This window comes from Arvicola amphibius, chromosome 4 (genome assembly GCF_903992535.2).
Source record: "Arvicola amphibius chromosome 4, mArvAmp1.2, whole genome shotgun sequence".
In the NCBI taxonomy this organism is placed as follows: domain Eukaryota; kingdom Metazoa; phylum Chordata; class Mammalia; order Rodentia; family Cricetidae; genus Arvicola; species Arvicola amphibius.
In genome coordinates, this window is record NC_052050.1 from 140,284,852 (window position 1) to 140,308,599 (window position 23,748).

Sequence of the window (23,748 nt, forward strand, 5' to 3'; positions counted from 1 at the left end):
TCATAACAGTAGTCATGAAGTAGCAATGCAAATATTTTAATGATTGGGGGTGACAACAAGATGAGCAACTGTATTAAAGTGTCACAGCATAAGGAAGATTAAGAACCACTGCATTGGCTGAATGGTTCTTTTTCCTTCTTGCTAATTCGTTTTTGTCTCTAACCATGAATATTTAATTACCAATTAGATTGTTGGAATGGATGAACATATTCTCTTATGTTTTCATTTGATCAAGAGAGAAACTAAATATTTTGGATGACTGCTACCATTTTTCCCCCATTGTGTGACATAAGAATTATAGAAAATAGAAAATCAGAAAGGGGCTTAATATTCTTAGAGTACCCGCCTACATTGAGTTAGAGTTCGTAATCTTTCCCGACTTGCCTTTTGCTTGACCATTAGTCTCTGTCAATGCATTTCTAAGGGAGTGGACATGTTCATGTACTGTTAATAAGTTTAGGAAGAAGGAAATTTTGGAAGAGTCTGCTTAAAACCTGCTCTGTCATTAGAACATTTTATAGTGTAGAACCATTGCCTCCTCAGAACACTTACAAAGCAAAATTATGAACTGTGGTAGACCGGACCCAAATATATCACATCTAAGAATCTCTGGACATGCAAGTTAAAAAACAAACAAACAAACAAAAACTTGACATTGAGTTTGTCTTCAATCACCTTTAAATTAACAGGCCATTTGCTCTTAGGATAAGAATGGAAAGGCAAGGTTTTTATTTCAGTTTCGAAATTCGATTATTAGTTTAAAATATTCCAAGTTTAGCAACCACCGTGGGCTTGTAGTTTCTATCTGTGTATTTAAAAAGCGGTTTTGAAGTAATTTAGAGTTTAGAATTATTTTTAGATGTATTTTATATGGTTGAGTGTTTCGCCTGCATATGTGTACATACACTATGTGTGTACACACCATGTGTGTGCACACTGCTCTCAGATGTCAGAGGACAGACTCAGATCCTCAGGAACTGGAGTTACTACAGATAGTTGTAAGCCGCCTACTGGAAAACAAATCAGAGTCCTCTGCAAGAGCAGCAATTGCTGTTAACTACTACACCATCTCTTCAACCTTGTTTAGTTTTTTCTTTTCTTTTTGGTTTTCAAGACAGGACTTCTTTGTGTAACAGTCCTAGGTGTCCTGGAACTAGCTATTGTAGACCAGGCTGGCCTCAAACTCACAGAGATCCTCCTACCTCTGCCTTCAAGTGCTGGGATTAAAGGCATGCGCCACCACCACTGCCCAGCTTGTTTTGGTTTTTAAAAATGAAATAAAAAGGATTATATTATTTGAATTAACCACATGGCTGAGAGACACATTTAAATATAATCCATTTACAATGAACTATTTTAGTAATCTCTGGCAAAATTTCTCCACTGAAAATCATCTCTATGGATCAATGAGAAATCACACAAACCATCCAGGATCAAATATTGCTTTGTATTTTTGTGGGAAAAAAAATCTAAGAAACAGTCAAGGCTATTGATTTGGAAGGACTTATATTGTCTGAATGTTCTCTGTGTACGTGAATTTGGGATCCTCCAGGTGTGGAGAGGGACATTGTTGGCTACTCTAGTACCTTTGAGTTAGGGAGGCAGGTGCAGAACTCTACAGGGAATCTGGGATTTTGCTTCGCCATTTACACAGTGGATGCTTTTTATTCGGTTCCTTAAGAAGTGAGACTCCTGGCAAAGTGGGCGACCTCACGTCTTAAAGGTTATCCATGTCATAGAGGCGGATAGGAAGTCTGATCCTCTGTGGGGTTTGGTACCACCTCACACGGAGCAACTCAACGTGGGTGTAAGTGGTGTTCGCACAGATACATGTTTATACATCGGGGTCAGCTGGGGAACAGACATATTTAAGACCTGGTATCTGAAGGCCTTTGTCTCCTGTACATTCTGTATCTTCTCTTAAGGGAAGGTATGCACACCCTTAGGGGCCATTTGGTAAGGACAGATACAGATAATGGTTCTTTTTACCAAAGAACCCCATGGGATTCACTCTAAAGTCAAGGTTATGACATTGACCCACATAACAATTTTAGTGTAACACTTCTCACAATTACATGGCATCAGTGATGCTTTTTGTTTGTTTTGGTATTATTTATTTATTTATTTGCAAAATTTTTCTCTACAGTTGCAAACTTTCCCAGGTCATTAAATGAGGAGAAATTAAGTAATAGAAAATAAGTGTGCTTATAATCCTAGTGGGAGGAGGATGATGAATTCCGTGTCAGCTTGGGCTACATAGGAGGACCAGTCCTCAAAAGGGAAAGGAAAGATAAAAGGTACTTAAGGTATTTAACTGCTGGGATGAGGTTCAGTGGTAGCGTGGTTTTCTAGAACATATGTGGCCTGTGTTCATCCCCAGTACTGCAGGACAAAGGAAGCTCCTGCTCACTGAAAATAAGAGCTGTTCATTTATTGTCAGGAAGGACCAGGAGAGAAAGGTACAAAGGCAAAGAGAAACCTAGGATTCGTTTTCTCCTTCCTCTGCGTATGCTCTTTTGTTTACAGTGTGTGTGTGTGTGTGTGTGTGTGTGTGTTTGTATGTATTTCTGGCTCATTCCCTTTAAGATGTCCACAGATACTTTCTAAGATTCTTTTGCATGACTGTAGTGCAGCAATTCCACCAGAGGAAATCAGCTCTTGTCCATTATTTTTTCTTAGATTTCCCCCCGAGTCATCCCAATAATGTCCCTCGTAGCGACCCCCCAACTCCACCCCCAAGTGGGTTTCATGCAGTAGATGCACTCTGATTAGTCATGTTTAATTTCTTTTTAATTGGCTTCCTAGTCTTCTTTGGTCATTCATCGCATTGCCTTTTCTTTTTTTAAGGCTTAGAACAGTTTTATAGAGTAGCCCTTATTGAACTGATCTGTTTCTGTGTGTTTGATATTAAGACTCTGAAGAAATAGGAAATCAATAAATGAAGAGAGAAGCAGACAAAGAAAGAGATGTGAGAGGAAAGGATAAAGTGAGGGGAGACAGAGAACTAGACACTTATTTCATGAGAAGATATTTATGCAAATGAGAGACAAAAGTCTTATAGTTTGTATTCAGATTTTTGCTTGGAATCTATAAGCCAATGCCCGGAGTGGTAGAAGAGAGAACACAGACTTGCTGAGGTTTAAGGATATCTAACTATATAGGGAATTTTGTTTATTAAAGCAAGGGACCAGACTTGAGAAATTTGGTGGCTTTTCAACTTCAATTTAAAATCCAGTTGTAAAGCACACACTCATTCCCTTAGTTTGTGCAGTCGTGCAGCAATTTATTTTACTTAATATATACAAGCCAGTTTCTTTGATGCCATTTGGCTCTCTCCCGTGTGTTTCTTCTGAGTCTTTCAGCAGAGTCGGAAAGTTATAAATGATCTTAAGGAGCTGATGGAGATAAATATTAGGTACTTGTCAGAGATATTAGAATTTAGTGTTCTTAAAACTTCCAAAGCAGGACCGCGATCCATATCTCAAAAGTAAAAGTCCTGTGGAATTTATTCAGAAAGCAAGTTTTACTTTAGAGCCGTCAGTCGGCGATGGTGGTGGGGAGAACAAGAAATAAGACAGACATGATTGCCAAGTACTGAGAGCCGGGAACTGCTGAGTCTTCCAACTTGCTCCCATGTCTGCCTCAGTAGGTTCTTGCGGCACCCTGAGTAAGTGAGGACGTGTGCATACAGGGCCACTGCTATGAGACTGCAGCACTCGAAGGCTTTGGCTTTAATTCCTGTGCTCACTGCTGACAGTTTCGGGGTTTGCCTCATAAGGGCAGAGCCTTAGAAAAACAAATAACCTGAGTGGGCAAGGTATCCACTTTCTGTGCCTCTGTAAGGCGACCTTGATTGTGTCCCTGGACTCTGGGTCCTTGCCCAGGGAGTAATTATGCGCTGGGCTGGTGAGGCAGAGTCTCGTTTGCTTGGGTATGTTTTCTGGGATTTCTTGCTAATTCCTGAACTGAGCAGAAAAGTAGACTTTGTCTCTGGCCTTTGCCAGACTCAACGGAAACTGCGAGCTGTTGAGGTCTCGGGTTCTCTAACTGTTGATCATTAAGTAAGTTTGTATGTGTAGATGAAAGCCATCTGTTTGTTCTTTAATTGGAAATGTTGTAATATAAAAATCAAATATACTTTGTAGACACGTGTGACAAGGCGCCACCTATACCCATCTCTCAGCTTCTTGGTAGTCTGCGTTCATATTTATGTTGCTTTTACTTCTTACTCATCCCTGTATGATTTTATACATTCACATTCTATCAAAACTGCCCATAGGCAGTTATGTATAAGTCACAATGATATGTACCCTTTGCAGGATAATGTAAAGTAGCCCAATTTGGCTCTTTACAGCTTCTCTTCTGAAGATTCAGAAATGCTAAGTTCATGTTGTATCCAGGACGTGGTAGCGGGGAGCGTCTGGCGTGGTCAGTCACTCCCTGTCTCTGGGATAGCAACAGCAGGCTGGGTCAGGAGCGATGGTGCTGAAGGACTTGGGTCTTACAGGAAGGGGACACCTGGGATGCTTAATGAGATGAGCGGGATTCTACTCTCTACAAATGTCACAACCAAGAGGAAAGAAAAAGTAGACTTCACAGCGTTTACTCTGAAGTCAGTTTCCAACTGTCAATGGGCATGTAGGACGGTGCCTTCCTACAGGGTTAAGCGGCTGTGTGATGCTGGGCTATGCGGCTCAAAGACAAAGCCTAGCCCCATCCCCATCTCAGCACTGATTTTGTTAAACCATGAACTAGTTACTGAGAAAATATTTTAGGGATGAGTTTATCATCCAGGCTCCTCCCCCAACCCCTCCCCCTGTGCTGGGTTTATTTTATTTGGGCATTTTGTTTTTCTCCTAGTTCGGAACATTTTGGTATACTCATTTAAATATTATTGTTTATTATTATTATTATTAATAATAATATTTTGCTTTGGTTAAGAAAACTTTTGGTAACGGGACCTCATCAAGCTCATTCAACATTAATATATGTTTCCTTTTGAAAGGCTGAATGATCATGTTTTTTTCTTCTCCCATTTTCTTTATAGCCCTGCCTCCCCGATTGAAAGAGATGAAAAGCCAGGAGTCTGCTGCAGGTTCCAAGCTTGTGCTTCGGTGTGAGACCAGTTCAGAATACTCCGCACTCAGATTCAAATGGTTTAAGAATGGGAATGAGCTGAACCGAAAGAATAAACCACAAAACATCAAGATTCAGAAAAAGCCAGGGTAAGTCCAGTGCATTTAGTAGTAGGATCTGTGCCAACAGCAATAGGATAACTTAGGATAGAAAATTATATAGATCCTAGTATTAAATTTGTTTTAAAGTGTGATATATGATGAATAGGAAGACTTTTGATTGAATAGTCGCCAGAGATTGTCTTATCAAATAGAAAGGAACTTGGGAATTTATGATTCTTACAATTTCTGAATGAAGAAGTAGAGAGCTGAAGAGGAAGCTGTAGGAAGTCAGATGGGGCTGGCTGGGAGGGAAGGAGGAAGATGGAATTAGTGATAGCTAATGTAATAGACATGAAACATGAGATTCAGTCTCCTTATAATAAGACAGGTGATATTTTAGCGCCAATGTCTAATGCAGCCAAAATCCCAATGTCATTATAAAGATTAACAATTGCCTTCATTTATGGAATATAATGCAGTGAATATATATTATTTCCAAACAGAAGGTTAACACATATAATTATGTCTTATATAATAACGAGAATTTTTAGCCAACAATATTATAAAAGTCCATCAACACTACAGCAGATTTGACAGCCCAGTAATCTTTAGGCCAAGGACCTTATGTTTTCTACCTCCTTGAACATGGCAATGCTAGAAGCACCCCATGGGAAACATGTGATACCTCAGTGGCTACGTTAGATGTCTCTTCTAAGCTAATGCAGCTTCTAGTATCCAAGCAATCTTCATTTCAGGGTATTTCCTTCTTTAAGGATTGCTTTTACTGGACTGGAGAGATGGCTTAGTGCTTAAGAGCACTGACTGTTCTTCTAGAGAACCTGGGTTCAATTCCCAGCACCCATAGTAGCCTACAAATGTCTGTAACTTCAGTTCTAGGGGCCTGACACCCTCACACAGACATACATGCAGGCAAAATACCAATGTAAATTAGAGAGAGAGAGAGAGAGAGAGAGAGAGAGAGAGAGAGAGAGAGAGAGAGAGAGAGAGAGGGAGAGGGAGGGAGGGAGGGAGGGAGGGAGGGAGGGAGGGAGGGAGGGAGGGAGGGAGAGAGAGAGAGAGAGAAATTTTGAGGAAATCGGGGAAGAGAACAACCAGTTATATGTTTTCTTTTTCTTCTGAACAATTCATTAATTGATCTGACATCTTTAATGTGGTTCTCAACTCTGAGAGGCTTTATGCCCTGTCGTCTCAGAAGACTCCTCTGAACACCAGGGTTTTGTAACAAAAGCAACAGCAGAAGGACATCACCCCTTCTTCCCTTGATTTCATAAGCTGTCTACCAAAACGTTGTCACACACGCATGAGCAAGGGAGAACAAGATGATTCCGCTGTGGATGTAATTGAATGTTATCAAACTGTCTAATTACTCTGATGACAATAATTAGGGATTTTCCCCCCTAGTTCTCATGGCCTTATTAATTACACCACTTATTCTTGATATTGATCGTGTCAGCAAGATCTGTTGGTTTGGAAAGACAAAGTGTGAGAAAGGGGGCTGGGTATCGCAGCCTACAGCAGGTGTTATTAGAGAGATACAACACATAGTAATGTAAAGAGCCCAGGCACCCTGTAAACATAGCATTGCTTTACAAACAGCAACAGCATCCCAATGTATGGCAAAGGCAGTCCAGCAGTTGGTGTGTGATGACTAATTTTGTTGATTCAAAAACTGAGAGTCAAGCCTGGTGCGCACCTGTTATTCCAGACATGGGAGGCTGAGGCTGGGTGATCACCACATGTTTGAGGCAAGTGTCACTTCATAGCATGGTGCTGCCTAGGAACAAATTTTTAAGAAAAGGAAAAGAAAAGTTGAGGGTCAAATGAATTATATAACACTTTGCCTGGGGTCGTGGAACTTGTAAAAAATCTCAAACACAGATTTATTTATTTATTTTTTGATTTCTTATGCCGTTCTGTCATTGAAAGTAGGAACCATTCAGGAAGGAGGAGAAACAGTGGAAAATTTGCAAAGATAAGCATGATTCTGAATGGAGGTTAAGACCAAAAAAATAATTGTAAATACTGGATGGAACAGGTTTTGCTATTTGTTCTGATTTCATCAAGTAGGCAAATTAAGTTTTGTGTGTGTGTGTGTATGTATGTATATATATATATATATATATATATATATATATATGTACACATATACCGTGTGCTGAACGCATATGTATACACACAATACACACACACACACACACATACATGCCAGGTAACCTCTCACACGTAGCTGTAAGCTGGCCCAATGTTAGCACAACTTAAGAGTTCGTGAGGAGCATTATGCCAGGGATATAGCCAGATCAAAGAGATAGAAGGGCCACTTCTGTGCATAGGCAGTCCTATGGTTGTATAGAGACAATCTAATTTAGTCCTAATACAATATGGGAATTCCAGACCATGTGCTGAAACGCATTGTTGGAGCTGGTACTTGGACAGGCAGATGTGGACTGAAGGGGAGCAGAAACTTTTTGGAGAGCATATGTCCTTTATCTTATATGTGGAAATAACTAAGTAAAGTTGGGTAAATAAGGTAGAGAAAGAACAAAAATGTGGGAAGACTAATACAAATGTGTTTCTGAAGAGGATACATGCACTCTTAAAGGCCTATTCGGTTGCCTGACTGGGATAGCATATAAAGCACCATTAGCATTCCGGAAGGCATTTTCATATTGACTGCATAGGTCCAGACAGCTCTGAGCATGGTCTACATACTAATGCAGTTCCCACCCACATCAGAAAGGCCAGCGTTCAGAAATTATTCACTTTAATTCCAGCCTCGCTGCAAAGAAGTAAATGGGGAGAAATTTATTCGAGCTACGTGATTGTAAATTACTCTTGGCACAAAAAGAGTTTATGTATTTGAGTTAAAAATAAGACATGATTTCCGTAGAGTCGGTGGCTGCTTAGGAGATCAACTCATCAATTTTCACAATGAGAAGATTTGTCATTTCTAAAGCTCTTCAGAATTAGTGGTTAGATTTTAAAGTAGCCAACAAAATCTAAATTTAACCTTAGCAAATGTTCTATTATTCTATTTATTCTATAAACTCTTAGAATGGATATTATTATTATTACACTGTTTTAAAAACAATCACCCTCTTGAGAATGAACTTATGTAAGTTTCTTCCATAATATAATGTAATGTAAAGGGTGTAATGTTACTAAATAAACCTAGACTTTAAATAGGCCTGATTCCAACATTTATGTTAATTTCACAAGTACTTGTGATTTTATTATATGAAGTCAGAATACAGTGGCCGGTATCATCAGCTCAGGCTATCAGTAAAACCTATCTATACTTTTCTTGTTCAGATACTCATAATGCTTTTTGTTACCTTGATCCTGACACTAGGAATATGTTGAGTTGATTGGTTGGTCATGTGACTTAAATTTAATCTTTGGCTGTGAACAACTAAGCAGGAGTTAATTTTAATTTGAGGTGTAGGATTTCCCTGGGAGTCTGTTCAAATCAAATGCTGACTCTTTCAGCCGTTAGTTATCTAGATTGTAGACGGCAGCCAAATTTCCCTTTTAATCCCTTCGTGTTATGAGAAGATTTCATACCCATAGGCAGTTTCTGTCTTTGTATAAACTCATCTTCCTCTTGGACCCCGCCTCCTCTTTTCCTGCATGTTCTTCCTATGGGTTTGAATCCACATTTAAGCCTGTGTTTGTTTTATTTGGTAAGCTGTGTGTGGGACCAATTAAAAGAAATGGGAACCACTCCATATTGTATGTATGTTTATCCCTCTATTCTTGCTGTCTGTGCCTGGCGGATGATCTGGATCAAGAAAACGAGCTGAAGGCTTCGGGCCTGTCAGATTGGCCTCACTGATGTAGCTGTTCTGGATTAGCCTTGTGAAAGGCAAACTTCTATTTCTTGTCATTTTCATACATGTTTATATAACCCTAGTTTTGCTTCAGCTTTTCATTGCAGCTCGTATTTTAATTTGATCTGAAAGTGCTTTTGCTTGTTCAAAACCCATATGAAGATTTTACTGATGCCTGCTCTGGGGCTGGTGACATGGCTCAGCATGGTAATGGTGCTTGCCACCAAGCCTGGTGACCTGTGGTCAACCCCAAGAACCCCTATAAAGGAAGACAGAGAGAGCCAACTCCACAGGTTGACTTCTGCACACATGGCTGGTGGGAAGAGCTCCCTCCACGCACAGAGAGATTAATGAGTGGATGGATGAATGAATTTAGGGTGTCCTGCTGTTCTCAGTGACCACCTTTTATATGAAAAGCTCTATATCAGAAAAGTTCATGTATAGCATTTTCCTTAGCTGCTGAAGCACTTTGACAGAGCATGGGAACGGTACGTAAGGTTTCCTAGTTTCCCTGTGTAACGAGTGGTCATTTCATGTGGTTTATGTGGGCGTTCAGTATGCTGCCTGGTTGCGCTTTCTAAGAAGTTCCTCTTGTCCTTCCACATCCTTCTCACAGAAAGCAGGTTGACATCTGAAGCAGAATTGAAGACATGCATCCTTGCACATACAGGCACACTCACACATCCACACACATGTGAGCTGCACGCATGTAGACCTTGTAAGAGTGTGCTTGGCAAATGGCTCTCCAGTCTTGAGTCTCAGCGATGAAAAAACGTCATAGATTTCTTATCTGGTTCTGAATTCCCAAGATTCTCCCATGTAAGGCCACATTGTACGTTCCCTCTTCTTTTTCTCCGAGGCTCAGTTTTCTTAGGACACTTGGCCACTCTCAAGTCACTTCTTTTTCCAAGAAGCAGTGCAGTGATGTATTTAAAGTCATTATGCTTCATCCATCTTCACTTGCGGGACTGTTCTTTTCATAGAATTCTGTCTCTTATTAGGATTTCTAGACTCTCTCCAATTATAATTCACCTTCTTCTGAAGTCTTCTGGTTACTGTTTTTTTTTTTTTTTAAATCAGCTGTCAGTCAAAAACATACTTCAGAGTTCCAGCTGTGACCCAGCCAGTTCCAAATGTACTGAGACTCCTAGGCAATTTGATTTTGTATTCTGCTTTAACATTAATTTCACCCAAGAGTAAGTGCATTTTTCTTTCTTTTTCTCAGCTTTTTTTTAAAGCTTCTTTAAATGGCTGGTGTTGAAAGACAGGCTATTTGAAAGCCCTCTTTTCTTCGTGCATTGTAATTGATGCATCTCTTACCCTTGAGTATTTCCACTCTGGTTTCTGAATCTGGTTGTTTCTGTTACACATGTCTCAATTTAGCTAAGTCTTGGTCTTGAACCATTGATGCTCTGTCCTGGATTCCCAGGGGTGGTCTCCACAGTAGTGACTGTATGACCACGTGTAATGCCTGTCTTCGAAATGCACCTTAGAGGTTTGTACATAACTACCGAGAAACACTTGCATAAAGAAATCCCTTTTACATTGTTTAGTGAAATATTTTTTGAACACAGAACAGTGCCACCCAGTTCCTCTTGTCCATCATAGCATTTGATTATATTACTTGGGTTGGTATTCCAGGAAGCATGGGCCAGGCCTATTAGGAGAATTTAGATTTTAGAACTATCCTTTCAAGATTATGCCAACTGGCAATTTAATTACCCTGTTTCATATAGTTCAATCCAGTTCAATAGTTAAAATATTAAATTGTGCAGGGTCGAGAAAGAGGTCTTCATATACGAGCATAAGATTGTTTATAAATCACAAATGGAGACAATCAGGGCTTCTTAGTTGCTGTACATTCTTGGAATATTGCTCTAATTGTCTGACTTCAGAATTTTGGGTCTTAACATTAAAAGTCTCTGTTTTTTAATATTCCGAATTTGCTCTTCCTCTGATATTGAAGATCAGGATATTTTCTAGTTTTCCTCATAATTTTGGTGTTCCCATCTGTTATTTTGTGATCAGACAGCAAAATTCTTCCAAAAAGCTTTGCCCTGTTTTCAACTGAAAAAAAATCTTATTGCAGTGTTTATTCTTATGTTTCTTTTCTTCGGAACCTTGTACCATGAAGCAAACTCATCACAGATAGACCAAGTATATACAAAGATGATAATCCACTAGAAAATATTTATTTGAATATTCTAAAGCCTGGCATGACATCTAATATGGTATTTTGATAATTTTAGGGGCTGTTAAGAAGTATTATTAACACCAAATATCTATTTGTCAAGATGTTTGCTGCGAACGTGGTCCATTTTGGTTCCTAGCGGTACTTTAGGGAAAGTATTCTTTGAATAGCCTCTGTGGTTAATGAGTGGCTATTCCTTAAATAGTCCTGGCTGGTTCTCTTATTTAGATAAACAAGGCAATTACTAGTAAATCTTTCTGACAGCTTCTTCTGTGGAGCGTTATTTTCCAAAAGTGTGAATAGATGTGCTAAGTGAAAGCAAAAAAAGAGTTGGCTACGTAAGAGAAGCTAAATGATATATTATTCTCCTGGCTATTCAGAGTCTGTTAGTTATATTAAAGTTTCTGAGAAACTTGAGGGATAAGTAGGGCTTTAATGTTTGCCAGTGTTGTTGAAGAGAACCCATTTGTTATGGTTACACTCCATCATGACCCCTGCTAAGCTTGATTGTTGTTTTGTTGGGAGTTACAGCTAGTAGAGGCAACTTCCTGACTCACAAGCTGACCTGGTCATGGCTGCCCTGGGTCTGCCCCCTCCTAAAACTGTCACCGCCCCCTTTACATTGCATCTTTCTTCCTGCTGTCTGGATTGAGAATGTTAGGGCCTTTGATAGCATAAGCAGGAACATCCTACAACTTGCTTGATCCATTCCTACATGTATGCAGTATTGCCTGAGGACAGTCCAGGGGCAACACTGTGCTGTGTGCTGTTGTGAGGACACTAGTGGCTTTTTAAAAATTGCCTGTTCTTGTTGCGTCTGGACAAGAAGATGTAGTAAAAAGGGTGGGTTTGCAGGAGAGGCAGGGTGACGGCAAGGATCGCAATAAGGAGAGAGATGCTCCAGTTGCATGATTTGGCCATGAAAAGTGTATCAAAGGGCTTGACACTGAAGACGGCCTTTGAAGATGAGTAAGACCATTAAGGTAGAAACACAAGGCACTCTGAGTGCGGGCGAATTATGACCTGTCAGAGGTACTAGGGTAGAAGCATGAGGCTTATGTGTGGGATTTTTATTGATTTTGATTAATGCCATCTACTAGACTGGAGTAGAAGAGGAGGCCTGAAGTTTGAAACCATATGTTCCACCTGAAGATTAATACCATGTGGCAAAAGACCACATGATATGGAGAAAATAGCAAAACATGAGAGCAACCACCAATATTGCCGTCTTCCCTTCCTGCCCTCTTTCCTCCCATTGTCCTCTCTATATGGCATGGCTCCCAGATGCCGAGCTAGAGTACAGAACGGTGCTTTAACAGTCTTTGTAAGCCCAGAGTGGTGGCTCATACCGATAACGCCAGCACTTGAGAGACCGAGGCAGGAGGTTTTCCATGAATTCACGCTATCCTTGTTGTAATGAGTTTTGGGCCAACCTGGGCTAGTCTGAGAAGCTCCCCCATTTCCACCACATAGAGGCCTTTGCAAACACTGAGCCAGTCCTAGCAGTTCTGAGCTTTTGTGGGCCATAGATAGCCTAAATTACAGGCCATGCGCAACAATAAAGGAGGTGCGAGTGTACATCCCCCTGGCATCGACATTAAAGAAATGGTGGCTATCAATTTAATGGTGAGAGGGCTCTAAAAGTGGGCTACTCTAGCAGGAACATTTATTCCAGTCTCAAAAGCCATTTGGGAGGCACTTTGTGCCCAGCATTGGCCATCTGCAGGGAGGACACCTTTCCTATCTCTGGAAATGATAAATATACCCCATAGAAATTACCTTGACTTTTGATGTTACTCCACAGAGATGTGTGGAGTATTCTTGTCTATCGTGAACTCCACTAAATGATTCTTTCTACTGGGCTTATAAGAAACCAGCTTAAATATTTTTCTTTCCCCAAACCTTTGTTTTGAACTTTGGAGATTAGAATTTAGTTTTGACCTCTCTCCCTTTCCTTTCCTCCCTCCAAGCCCTAAACCCTCTCAATTTCCCCCTCCCCACTCTCCTTCAAACCCATGGCCTCTTTCTCCCCCATTAATTATTATGGTATGCATATATGTGTATACATGTATATTTCTGAATATTACCTGGTCAGTTCATAGACTGTTACTTTTATGTATGTTCTCAGGGTGACACTGAGATGTTAGGACAGTGGTAGCAGAGGAAGGAAGGGCACAACCAGAGAGCACCAACTTCACTATCTGTGGGATAAAATTAAGATTACATTATAGGTAGCTTACTGTGTTTGGTCTGGCTGAAACATACGCCTGAACTGATGTGATAACAAGTGACATTTTAACATTGTATCTGTAGGGTAGGAAGGGGGAATTTGAGAGTTCTGAACCCAGGAAAGTGTATTTTATTATATATTGATGCCGAAGATGAATTTCTGTGACACGCTTGCACTACTTTGGTCTACATCTCACAGGAAGTCCGAACTTCGAATTAACAAAGCGTCACTGGCTGATTCCGGGGAGTATATGTGCAAAGTGATCAGCAAGTTAGGGAACGACAGCGCCTCTGCCAACATCACCATCGTCGACTCGAATGGTAAGACACCTGCCGTCTGCTGTTTCTCAAATGTGTGAGTGGCCCATGGGTTAATCTTTACACACACACACACACACACACACACACACACACTCACGCTTGAGTTGGTTAGGAAGGGCCATCAAGTCGTTGGTCCTATCAACCACACAATACAGTTATATAGTTTATATACACTCTATACATATACACATACACACACTCAGACGCATGTAAAAACAAGTGTACACATGAATAAATGCATCTGTTCTATTTCTCTGCAAGACCTGAAGTTTTAATGTTCCAGTGTGTAGTTTAAGCAATTACACCAAGCTAATAGCAAGCTAGATACACTGACTTTTTAGGGCTGCTAGTTTTAAAATGAGGAACACCTGAGAGGCAGTGAATTTCCTACTTTGTAAAGGCTTCAGGCTTCTGACCCAGCCTCCTGAGAGCTGTTGGGGAGGATTTGCTTAACAGAGGAATGAGTCAGACACAGGAAGTACTACCTCCCAGCTAACAACTTCCCTCAGCTCTCTTAGGAAATCCGAAGGCTGCAGTTGCTGGCTTGTGTCTTCTATAGCTCAGAACCCAACCTGTGAAGATCATGCCTAGGAGCTCATGCGAGCCTAACGATGCTTCTTCAAACCTTGGCACTTTTGGGTGCCATTTCAAAAACCTTGCTGTGTCTATTGTGTCTTGAAATGATGTGAATTTTTATAAGCCCAATCCTGCTTTCTCTGCTTCTTGGTAGAGATGAGAAACTTTCTGTGGCAGGAAATGGTCTTTTGAAGTAATAAGGCTACAATGGCAGGCCATCCTGGGAAGAGTAAGTAACAGCAAGGTTAATTCCTTAAGAGACCGAATTAGTTTGTATCTCTTGATCCTCAGATGACCCATTATGTCAGGGAGAGGGGAGTGGAATAAAAAACTTTGGAGCAGGCTCAGGAAAATCCAGGTTAGTGACTGTTCTTCTCTGGACTTGCCCAGGAAGTCTAGAGTGGCATCATCAAAGATGATTACCTTTCTCTGTAGATCGTTCCCTCTGTTGGGAGTAAAGGAGACTCGATGAGAAGTCGTTCTCATTGCAAGTTTTCAAAGCCATGCTTTTGGTACTTAAAGTGCAAATGCCATTTACATGTATACATGTATATGAGCAAGTACAGTGTTACTTCAGTGTTTAATCAACACAGGTTGAGCAGAGAATTTTGCTCCTATTACTTTATTCTGTATGTGATTTTTTTAGAATTGCTGCAGAAAACTCAAAATTTAAGGATTAATTAATTTCAATGCTTACTCTTTACTGTGGTTTAGGTCATGATTTTTGAAAACAATAATTTTGTCTTTTTTTTGAAAATATCATGACCTTGTGTCATGTTCTGAGAGCTGTTCTTGTAATTCTATTTTAACGTCTTCTTATGGTAAATTGTGAATTATGATTGTGACATTCAGACTGGATTTTTGTGGCTATGCATACTATATACTCCCAGATAATAAAATGAGAGTATTATCATTACTTATGGTATGACTATATTTATCGTGGCTTCTGGTTTATAGGATAAAACAGAGATGATCTACCCCTGTAATAGTCCTGGAAAACATCTCTCGGGTCCTTTTATTGTTAGTTTGGAGGGAGCAAAAGTTTGATAATTCTTATTTTCACATTTCTCACATAAAAGAGCCATCCAATTAATTTTCAAGTCATGGTCTAGTGCTCAAAGTTGAATATGTAGTATTGATAAATTTAACTTTTGAGGAATGAAGGTTAGAGGTGCTTATGATATTGGGCCTTTTTTTTTAACCTAACAAAAATGAAAAGTTCATGGGACTATTTTATTCTTTTTGCAATATTCTTTTGCTTGCTTGCTTTTTGCACAATGTCTGTAGCCCGGGTTAGCCCTTGGAATGGCTAGACTGTAGAGGATGATATTTTGTGATCTATTTTTCTCTGCCTCTGGCGTGTGAGCTTATAGGCTTGTGCCATTAGACCCAGTTATTACAGTGGCTTTGGAGATAAAGACCAGACCCTGTTCACACTAGATGAGCATTCTACCAACCCAGCCACTCCCCAACCCAGTCCTGTTTTTTAGTCACTTAAAGCACCAGAGTAGGAGAATGCAGAACCCCAGGAGCAGTGTGATGTGAGGAGAACGGCATCCTCATTGAACTTTCTCAAAGGTCTCTAGAAGGATGTGGGGGAAGGGAAAATCTGGATTCGAATAAATTGTATGAATTAAGTTTTTGTCCATAAAAAGGAAATACGATTCTTAGAATGGGAAGTAAAGCATTTCAGAATCAGAAAAGTTGTAGATAGCAAAAGGCTATTCCTTCCTAGTGTGCAGTAGCCCACGCTGTATCCGAAGGTGTATGTGTGCACAGACAGGAAAGGCAGAACCTTTCACTTGTCACGAACAGGGAGGAGATGTGTGTCAGAAGGAGAGAGCCTAGGGGAAGGAGCTTGGCCTTGGGGGAACCGACTTGAACGCAGGTATCCCAAAGAGTTTAGACAACGCCATCACTTGATTGTTTTCTAGTTGTTCTACCTTCAGATGGTGTCAGATCTTTTTTTAAACATAAAAAACAAAAAACAACCCTACCGTTTCCTCTCTTCCTCGGTTGCCATGCTTTCGCCCCTGCTTCTTGGTAAATCCCTACCTAACTGGCTCATGCTCCTCCCACTTCGGCAGATTCTTCTCCAGAGCGTTAAGACACCCTTTTGAGATTTCCACTTTCCTATGGCCCTGACCTTAATCTCCCAACAAGAGTTGTGCTAGGAAGGATACGATTAGCAGGGATCACACCACACCATGCCATAAGACCCAGAGAATCTGCAAGGATTTACACCTGACCATAGATCCTGTCCACTGCTTACCCAGTGGAGGTGAAGCCACACCCATATGTGGCTGAGTAGATCTATCTCAATTAGCACCTAGATATGAATTGGCTAATAAAAATTTAAGAAATTCCTTGTGCTTGCTTTTATTTGCTTCAGTGAAATCGTGACCATATTGCCAAAATATTTAAGCACTTCAAAAAAGAACACATGTGTAGTCACTCATTTATTAAGCTACATTTGAAGAATTTGTTTATTGTTGGCCCTTTCTGATGTCTTTTCATTGCTTTGTGGAATTGGAAGAAAAATTTGCATGTGTAAATATGCGTAAATGTGTGTAACCTGGTAGTGTCTAATGTTGTTTTTCCTAGAAACATTATGGTAGGTCATAATTGTCCTGTGGCGAGTTACAAAATACATATTGACAGGGGAAAGGGCCACACATGTTTTCCCTCAGCCCATACTCTGTGGGCTCATTTTTATCTAGTTATTTGGCTTGGTCTTTCTTTAGGAGATCCTAATTTCACAATTAATTCTTAGCTAACAAGCTCTAGGACAACACTTGGATATTAGAATAAAGGAGCGAAGACAAGAACCACAGACATAATTGGTTCGCTATCTGTTCAAAGGTTACTGTGGGAGAATATACAGCCACTCAATCATGCCTTGAGTTTTCTTTTTTAATCAGGAGAAAACTTATATAAGGTTCAGGATCCCAAGGAATAATTGGGCTCATAGCTATTGCTGTTCCAGTTGTGAAACAGAAAAAAAATATTTTTAATAAAGTTTGAATAGCTTATATTTTGTGCTTTAAAATTTTGGCTTATGTGGGTCATGGGCTTGGTTAGTCCTTACCCCTCTCCCAGATGTGGTATTGTGGGAAATATATTGGTAAACAGCTTGTGAAATCACAGTGAGAAGAATGTCAGGAAGGTTTTGTTTATTTTTATTTATGTGTTTATTATTTTGAGGCAGGGTCCACTACGCAGCTCTGGCTGGTCTAGAACTTGCTATATAGACCAGACTGGCCTGGAACTCAAAAACAGTTGCTTGCTTTTGCCTCCTGACTAATTGCTGGGGTTAAAGACATGTACCACCAAGCCTGGAGTCCAGTAGATTTTAAAACTTGTTTGTCATTCTCCATGTGTTTTATATTATGTAGGGTGCTCATAAAAGCTAATACACATTAATAATATGGTTAGAATATGACAGATTGTGCAAAGTACTCCTATAGCATTTATTAATTTTAAAACTTCTCTGCTGCTTATATATGCATTGAGTACAATAAAAGTTCAGATACTCTGAGATACTCCTGAGTTCATGCTTTACCATTGTTAGTGAATTAGTACACCCACTTTTAAAATCTATTTTAATCACAATTTTGGTATACATAGTAGAGCCTTAGAAGTTTAGGGAATAAAGAATTATAATAATGTATGGTAAATCTGCACAGACATCACATATGTGTGTGTGTTTTCCCAAATATTTATGTTCTCATTATGCTCATGACAAAGGCTCCAACAAGTCATACATTCTTATTCATTAGAAAAATTATTTTCCAGAAGACACTTACCAGCCATTGCACTTGAGACTCGGTCCAGTTTATTAAAATCATTTTTGGAACATGCAAAATACAGCAGTGTTATGTTTTCAGTTTTGCGAAGCATGAGTTGGTCATCAGTGTTCAATTCCTGACGATTCTAAAGCCTCACTATTTACACCGTCGAGTAGACCTTTGCAAATCTACTGAACCAACTTACTGTGCTAAAATACACCGCTTAGCTGCTAGTCAAGGAGATTGCAGGACTTAAGTTTTTTTAAAATCTGTAAGTGGAATGTAAAATTCCAATTATACTAAAACCAAGCAGGTTTTTTTTTTTTTTTTCTTGAACACTGCACACGGCGGTGTCGGGGGATGCTTTCTGGGTAATTAGTATTAATCAATAGGATTGACATTTCTTAATAGCAAAGATCTTTTAAAAGTCTCTGTTTTGAACATATAAGTTATTTGTTAAGCTCCGAGCTTACATTTCCTCAGTATTAATTCAGGAAGTATTTTTACTGAAACCACAGTCATTAAAGAGGTTTTAAAAATCTCCAGGATAAATATCTAATTTAGGAAGGGCGCTGTCTTCAGGAGCTTCCATGTCCAGATATAACTGCTGCAACCATTTGTTACTGTGAATATTTGTCTCTAATGCAGCCTTCCATCACAAGAGGAAGTTACAGTTAACGTGTCCTCCGTGCTGAGGTCTTTTTTTCTTTTTTTAATCTTCTTGGAAGGTCACAGTAGACAATCACTCGGTTTGCCAAAAATAAATGTGGAGAAAATTTTGACATCAGGTTGGGCTTGGATCTTTGCCCCATCCTTGTCAGGCAATGTGGTGGTCAAGTCATTGATGCATTCTGAAGGGCAGAATAAGGAGGGATTTGTCAACGTGGGCACAAGCTTGGAAATACATTGGAAGCATTCCAGGCGTGTCTGCGGAAGAACGATTGTGAATCTGGGATTTAAAAATGTTTCCTCAGTTTCTATGTTTCCAAAAAAAAAAAAAAAAAGAGCAATTTTATTTTACTTTCTACAGCCTGCCTCAATACAACTACTTGTCTTTGCTTCAGGAACAAGTTGTCCCCACTGCTTCAGCTGAGAACATTCCTCTCTGCTGCCCCCTGCATGAGAAAGTTCCATGGAAGTCATACACCCTCATTCTCTAATCCCTTTTACTTTGTCCCATTTCTAATGAGCATAAGAACTGGTGGAGGAAATTTCGATGCCATGAAAACAGTCTCACTTTGCAAATGATTGACCTCGGAAGGCACTCTTACTTTGCACTAAGAAGATGACATCTGGGCTTCTTGAAAGACACATTTTTGGTCTTTGATACTTGACCATCTCTCCCGAATCTCACGTGACTCTCATTCTGTCTAGTTCCTCAAATTCTTTGGTCCCTCAAGAAATTCAGAAGTTGAAGGGAACTTATCACGTCACTCTATTTTTCTTCCTTGTTAGGCTGGTCCCATCATGGTGGTATCTGTGGTTAAAAGGATTGCACTGGTAATGAGCACATCACTCTATGATTAATTAAGTATTAGTTTAGACTTAAAATGATAGTATATCTGACCTCCTAAGAGTTTCAGGCAGATGTAGTCCTTTTTATTGTTTTTATTGAGCTTTACATATTTCTATGCCCCCCGCTCATTTTGTATTGCAGCTGACATCATATGAGACTTGGCTTATCTTTGTCCTGGCTAGGGAGGGTGAGAGTATACAGCATTTGATAACTTATACACAGTCAAGGTGGAATGATTCCATCATTTTACCTTTGCATCCTCCTACTATCAGGAAACTGCCTTTGAAAAGAATCTAACTGACTAAAGCCAGTCTTAGGACTGAATGCAGAGCTACATAGACAGTGTATCCCTCCTCTATGCCATCCTTTGAGCTGTAGGAAAACAAGTTTAGAGTCTTCAAGAAGTCTCATAATTCTCAGGATAATGGTGTTCCCTGCTGTGCAAGTTTGTCCTTCTTTCCTTCAGGGAAGTACCTGCTCAGGCAGGCTCTGTCCAGAGTAGCCAACATGTACCAGATGATAATGTTCCCATCTTGCTCTACTCTGGCAGTTTGAAGAGTTCCGTGCTAGGACTTGGTGTCGCCTGCCAATCCCGACAGAAAACACTGCTTGCTTTCCTTTCTGAACAAAACAGTAATTTTCCAGCCTCCTCAAGATTAGAAATGACCTGGCTTTGACGCTCTTAATTCCCCATTCTTTTTCCTTTTCCAAGGAACCCACCATCCGTCTTCTCTAGTGCTTTCTTCCTCATTCACCCCAGGGGGAGCAAACGGTTCCTCATAATTACTTAGCGCAATTCCTCTCGGGCTCTTCCCCCACGAAAGAAGAACTATTTATTTGAACTGTCTTCACGCAGACGAAGGTTCGCCTTCCTCACACCCGTTCGCATCTGGAAGGCAAGCCATGGCCCCAGATCCCAGACTCCTGCTGTACCCTGTAATGGCCTGTCACCTTTTCTTTTTTGCAGAGTTCATCACTGGCATGCCAGCCTCAACCGAAAGAGCATATGTGTCCTCAGGTAAGGAACGGAGCCTGGCAAGTTTTACTAACCAGTGTGAGAGGCTTAACTGCTGGCTGCTCATCAGTACTAATCAGCACTCCCTTTGCGTCCAAATTCCAGCTCTTCCTATTCGCTGCTCCAGGGGTTTCCTCAGCTTCCTTCTGCCTTTTTGAATTTTACTTGAGGCAGGAGGTTTCTTTGCTGTATCCCTGAATCGTGGCTCAAGACACAAATAGGAGAGAAAGAGATCATATCTACCTGCCACGTTGTGATATTAGACAAGTAGAAGAGAAACCTTAGGGGTACAAGATCAGATTTTCTATCTTTGAGCCTGCTTCTCTTGGTTGCTTGGGCAACCCATTGGAAGGAGACTGTGTACCTAGACAGTGAACCCAGCATCTGATGTCTGACCTTTGGGATGTTATTGGCAGATTCTGGTTCATTAAATCTGAAACAACAACAACAACCCTGACTTTCCCCAAATGTTATTGTAATGTTCTGTTTCCTTTCATTTTTGCCTGTAATATTTACTGCTGGTAGTTGCAGGCTGGGATGACACAAGCTACTTATCTGCCAGCTCTACAAATCCATATATAACCAGAATCCACTGGTTCGTCTGCTAGTTACAGAATAACTTCATCTGCCTTGTTTTTAATTGTTTTTGAGACAGAGATTTGCTATGTGGCTCAGCCCAGCATCCCTCATGGGGATACTTTTGCTGCTTCCCTGGAACTAGGATTACAGCTGTGCACTACCATGCCCACGCTTCAGTTTTTTTTTAGATTATAAATACTAATATCATTTCTCTCTTTTACCCTTTCCTCTAAACCCTCTCATATACCCATCCTTGTTCTCTTTCAAATATTTGCATGCCCTCTTTTTTCATTAATCATATATGTGTATATGATTAATACATATATAGACATATATGATTAATGAATATATATTCCTAAATATAACCTGCTTGCTCAGTGTGTATAATCTTACTTGTATATATATTTTCAAGGCTGACAATTTGATATTGGATAACCAATTGATATACTTTTCCCTGGGGAAAACGAATTTATTTTTACTCCTAACTTTCCTTAGTTGCCTGTGGTTCTTTGTGTAGGATTGGGGTTTTGTGGGCTTTCTCTGGTCTTCTTTGGTGTATCTATTGTTATCTTTCTTCAGCTCGTGTTTAGGAAGTCATGTTGGCGGGACTTCATGGGTATAGTTTCTCAAGTTTCTGGGGTAGATAGTTTCACCACAACTCTCCGAGCCCCTGGCTCGTACACTCTTTCCACCCCATCTTCTGCAATATTCCCTGGGCCTTAGATGTGGGTGTGTTTTGAAGATACATCCGTTGGGAAAGAGGGTCTCAACCCTGCCTTTTGATTGGTTGTGCTTTTCTATAATGATCTTCATCAATTACAGCAAGAAAGTTCATTGATGAGGGGTGAGAAGTGTACTTTATTTTCTATGATTTTAAGGTTGAGAGAACCCTAGGAAATTCAAAAATTAGTATTTATTTAGCAGTAAATTTGTGGACAGTTGAGATTGAGAACTCATTTCCTTTTTGTAATTTCTTTTATTTTTTGAATATAATATAATTACATCTTTTCCCCTTCCCTTTCCCCTCCAAAGTCTCTGATAAACCCCACCTTCCTCTCTTTCAAATTCATGGTCTCTCTCTCTTTCTCCTTCTCTTCCTGGGTTATAATGATAACTTGCTTTTATCTGGTTCCTTTTGATTTATCAAGATTGTAACTTCTTTGCCAGTTTTGACAAAAATCACGAGACGAGAGTTATTTCCCCTCATTTTACAGAAGACCGCTAAAGTGCTAGATACATTAAGTTGCGTGTCTCAGGAAGTAGAAGGGTGTGTTCCTGGGGCTCAGGGCTGTGTGCACAGCACCTCGCTCTATTCATGGATTGGCATAGTTGCCATTTCTCACCTTGGCCATACCCCTTTAAAGCCATAGTAGTTCAGAGAACCCTGCATAGCCTTCTTCTATGTTCCCCCTTAGTATTTCCTCTTTCTTCAACACCGCTGTTCAGAATCTGAGAGAAGCATGGGTGGGGACGGGGGGGAGGAGTACAGGGAGGCAGAGAAACAAAGAATAAAGTAAGTCCCTTTACCTTTCATCTAGATATTTATTCAATGTAAGGACTTCATTGTCAAGACTAGTAGACACAGCTAGGGAACTGGGCTTTTAAAGTTCTGTGGTGCATATCTAGGGTAGTTGGACTGTCTTCCACATTTCCTGAAATGTGACATGAATATGCTATTCTAGCTATTGATTTTCAACTTTAAGACTGAGTTTTTTGTTTGTTTTTCTGATTTCCTAGGGTTAAAAATCTTTCAGTCTCATTTTTTCTCCCTGCATTCCTAATGCTCTGTCAATACTAAAATGCTGTTTTATCCTCCCCCATCCTTGCTACCTAAGCAAATCTTGTACCTCCCTAACTTGTTTTCGCTTGCTCAGCATGTTCCGTTGGCTCCTCGTGTGACTGCTGCAATGGGACTTGCATGGACTTTGTTTGGCACTGTTGTTGGTCAGGATGTTTATGCTGACCCAAATTGCCTGGAAATATTTTCACTCTTGAGAACTGAATGTGTGAATGCTGACCCTTCTGTTACAGTGGAATTCTCTTGGACTTCAAGCCTATACCTAAGGAACGACCTATTTCACCTGTGCTGTGGGCTTGCTAAGAATATTTTCCCAAAGCTCATTTCACAGTTGGTCTGTGGATGCCTTTCCAGGTGTGCTCTCTCCTGTCCAGTCTCTTTGAGAAGTCTTCAGAGCAGGGCCGTCTCTCTGCAATCCTTGCGTAGTGCGAGCATTTTTCTGTTTTAAGGGTACTGCTGTTTGGCTCCTGCACCGCTTTTTAGCACAGCTTTTCAAGGCAATTCCAGAGCTTGGCAACTTTCTAATTTTTCAAGTGGCATGCCTCAATAAAGCTTTACTCCATTTTTATGTCTTATAGAGTCTCCCATTAGAATATCAGTATCTACAGAAGGCGCAAATACTTCTTCATGTAAGTATACATACTTCTGCTTGCTAGTCTTTAGCCCAAGGTAATAACTTCTCCCAATGAGCACGTTCACGGGTGCCCTCA

At 40.2% G+C, this 23,748-nt stretch overlaps 1 protein-coding gene across 3 annotated transcripts in view; it reads left to right on the forward strand.

The window, feature by feature from the left end:
* Nrg1 (neuregulin 1) overlaps window positions 1–23,748 on the forward strand; it is a 1,000,950-nt gene that overhangs the window by 848,213 nt on the left and 128,989 nt on the right. For 2 of the 3 annotated variants that reach the window (XM_038325665.1, XM_038325676.1), the window contains exons 2-5: window positions 5,048–5,225; window positions 13,645–13,766; window positions 20,614–20,664; window positions 23,617–23,667. In XM_038325665.1, coding sequence (XP_038181593.1) covers window positions 5,048–5,225; window positions 13,645–13,766; window positions 20,614–20,664; window positions 23,617–23,667 — 402 coding nt within the window. The remainder of the gene's footprint in view (window positions 1–5,047; window positions 5,226–13,644; window positions 13,767–20,613; window positions 20,665–23,616; window positions 23,668–23,748) is intronic. The other variant, XM_038325675.1, reaches the window with a different exon arrangement.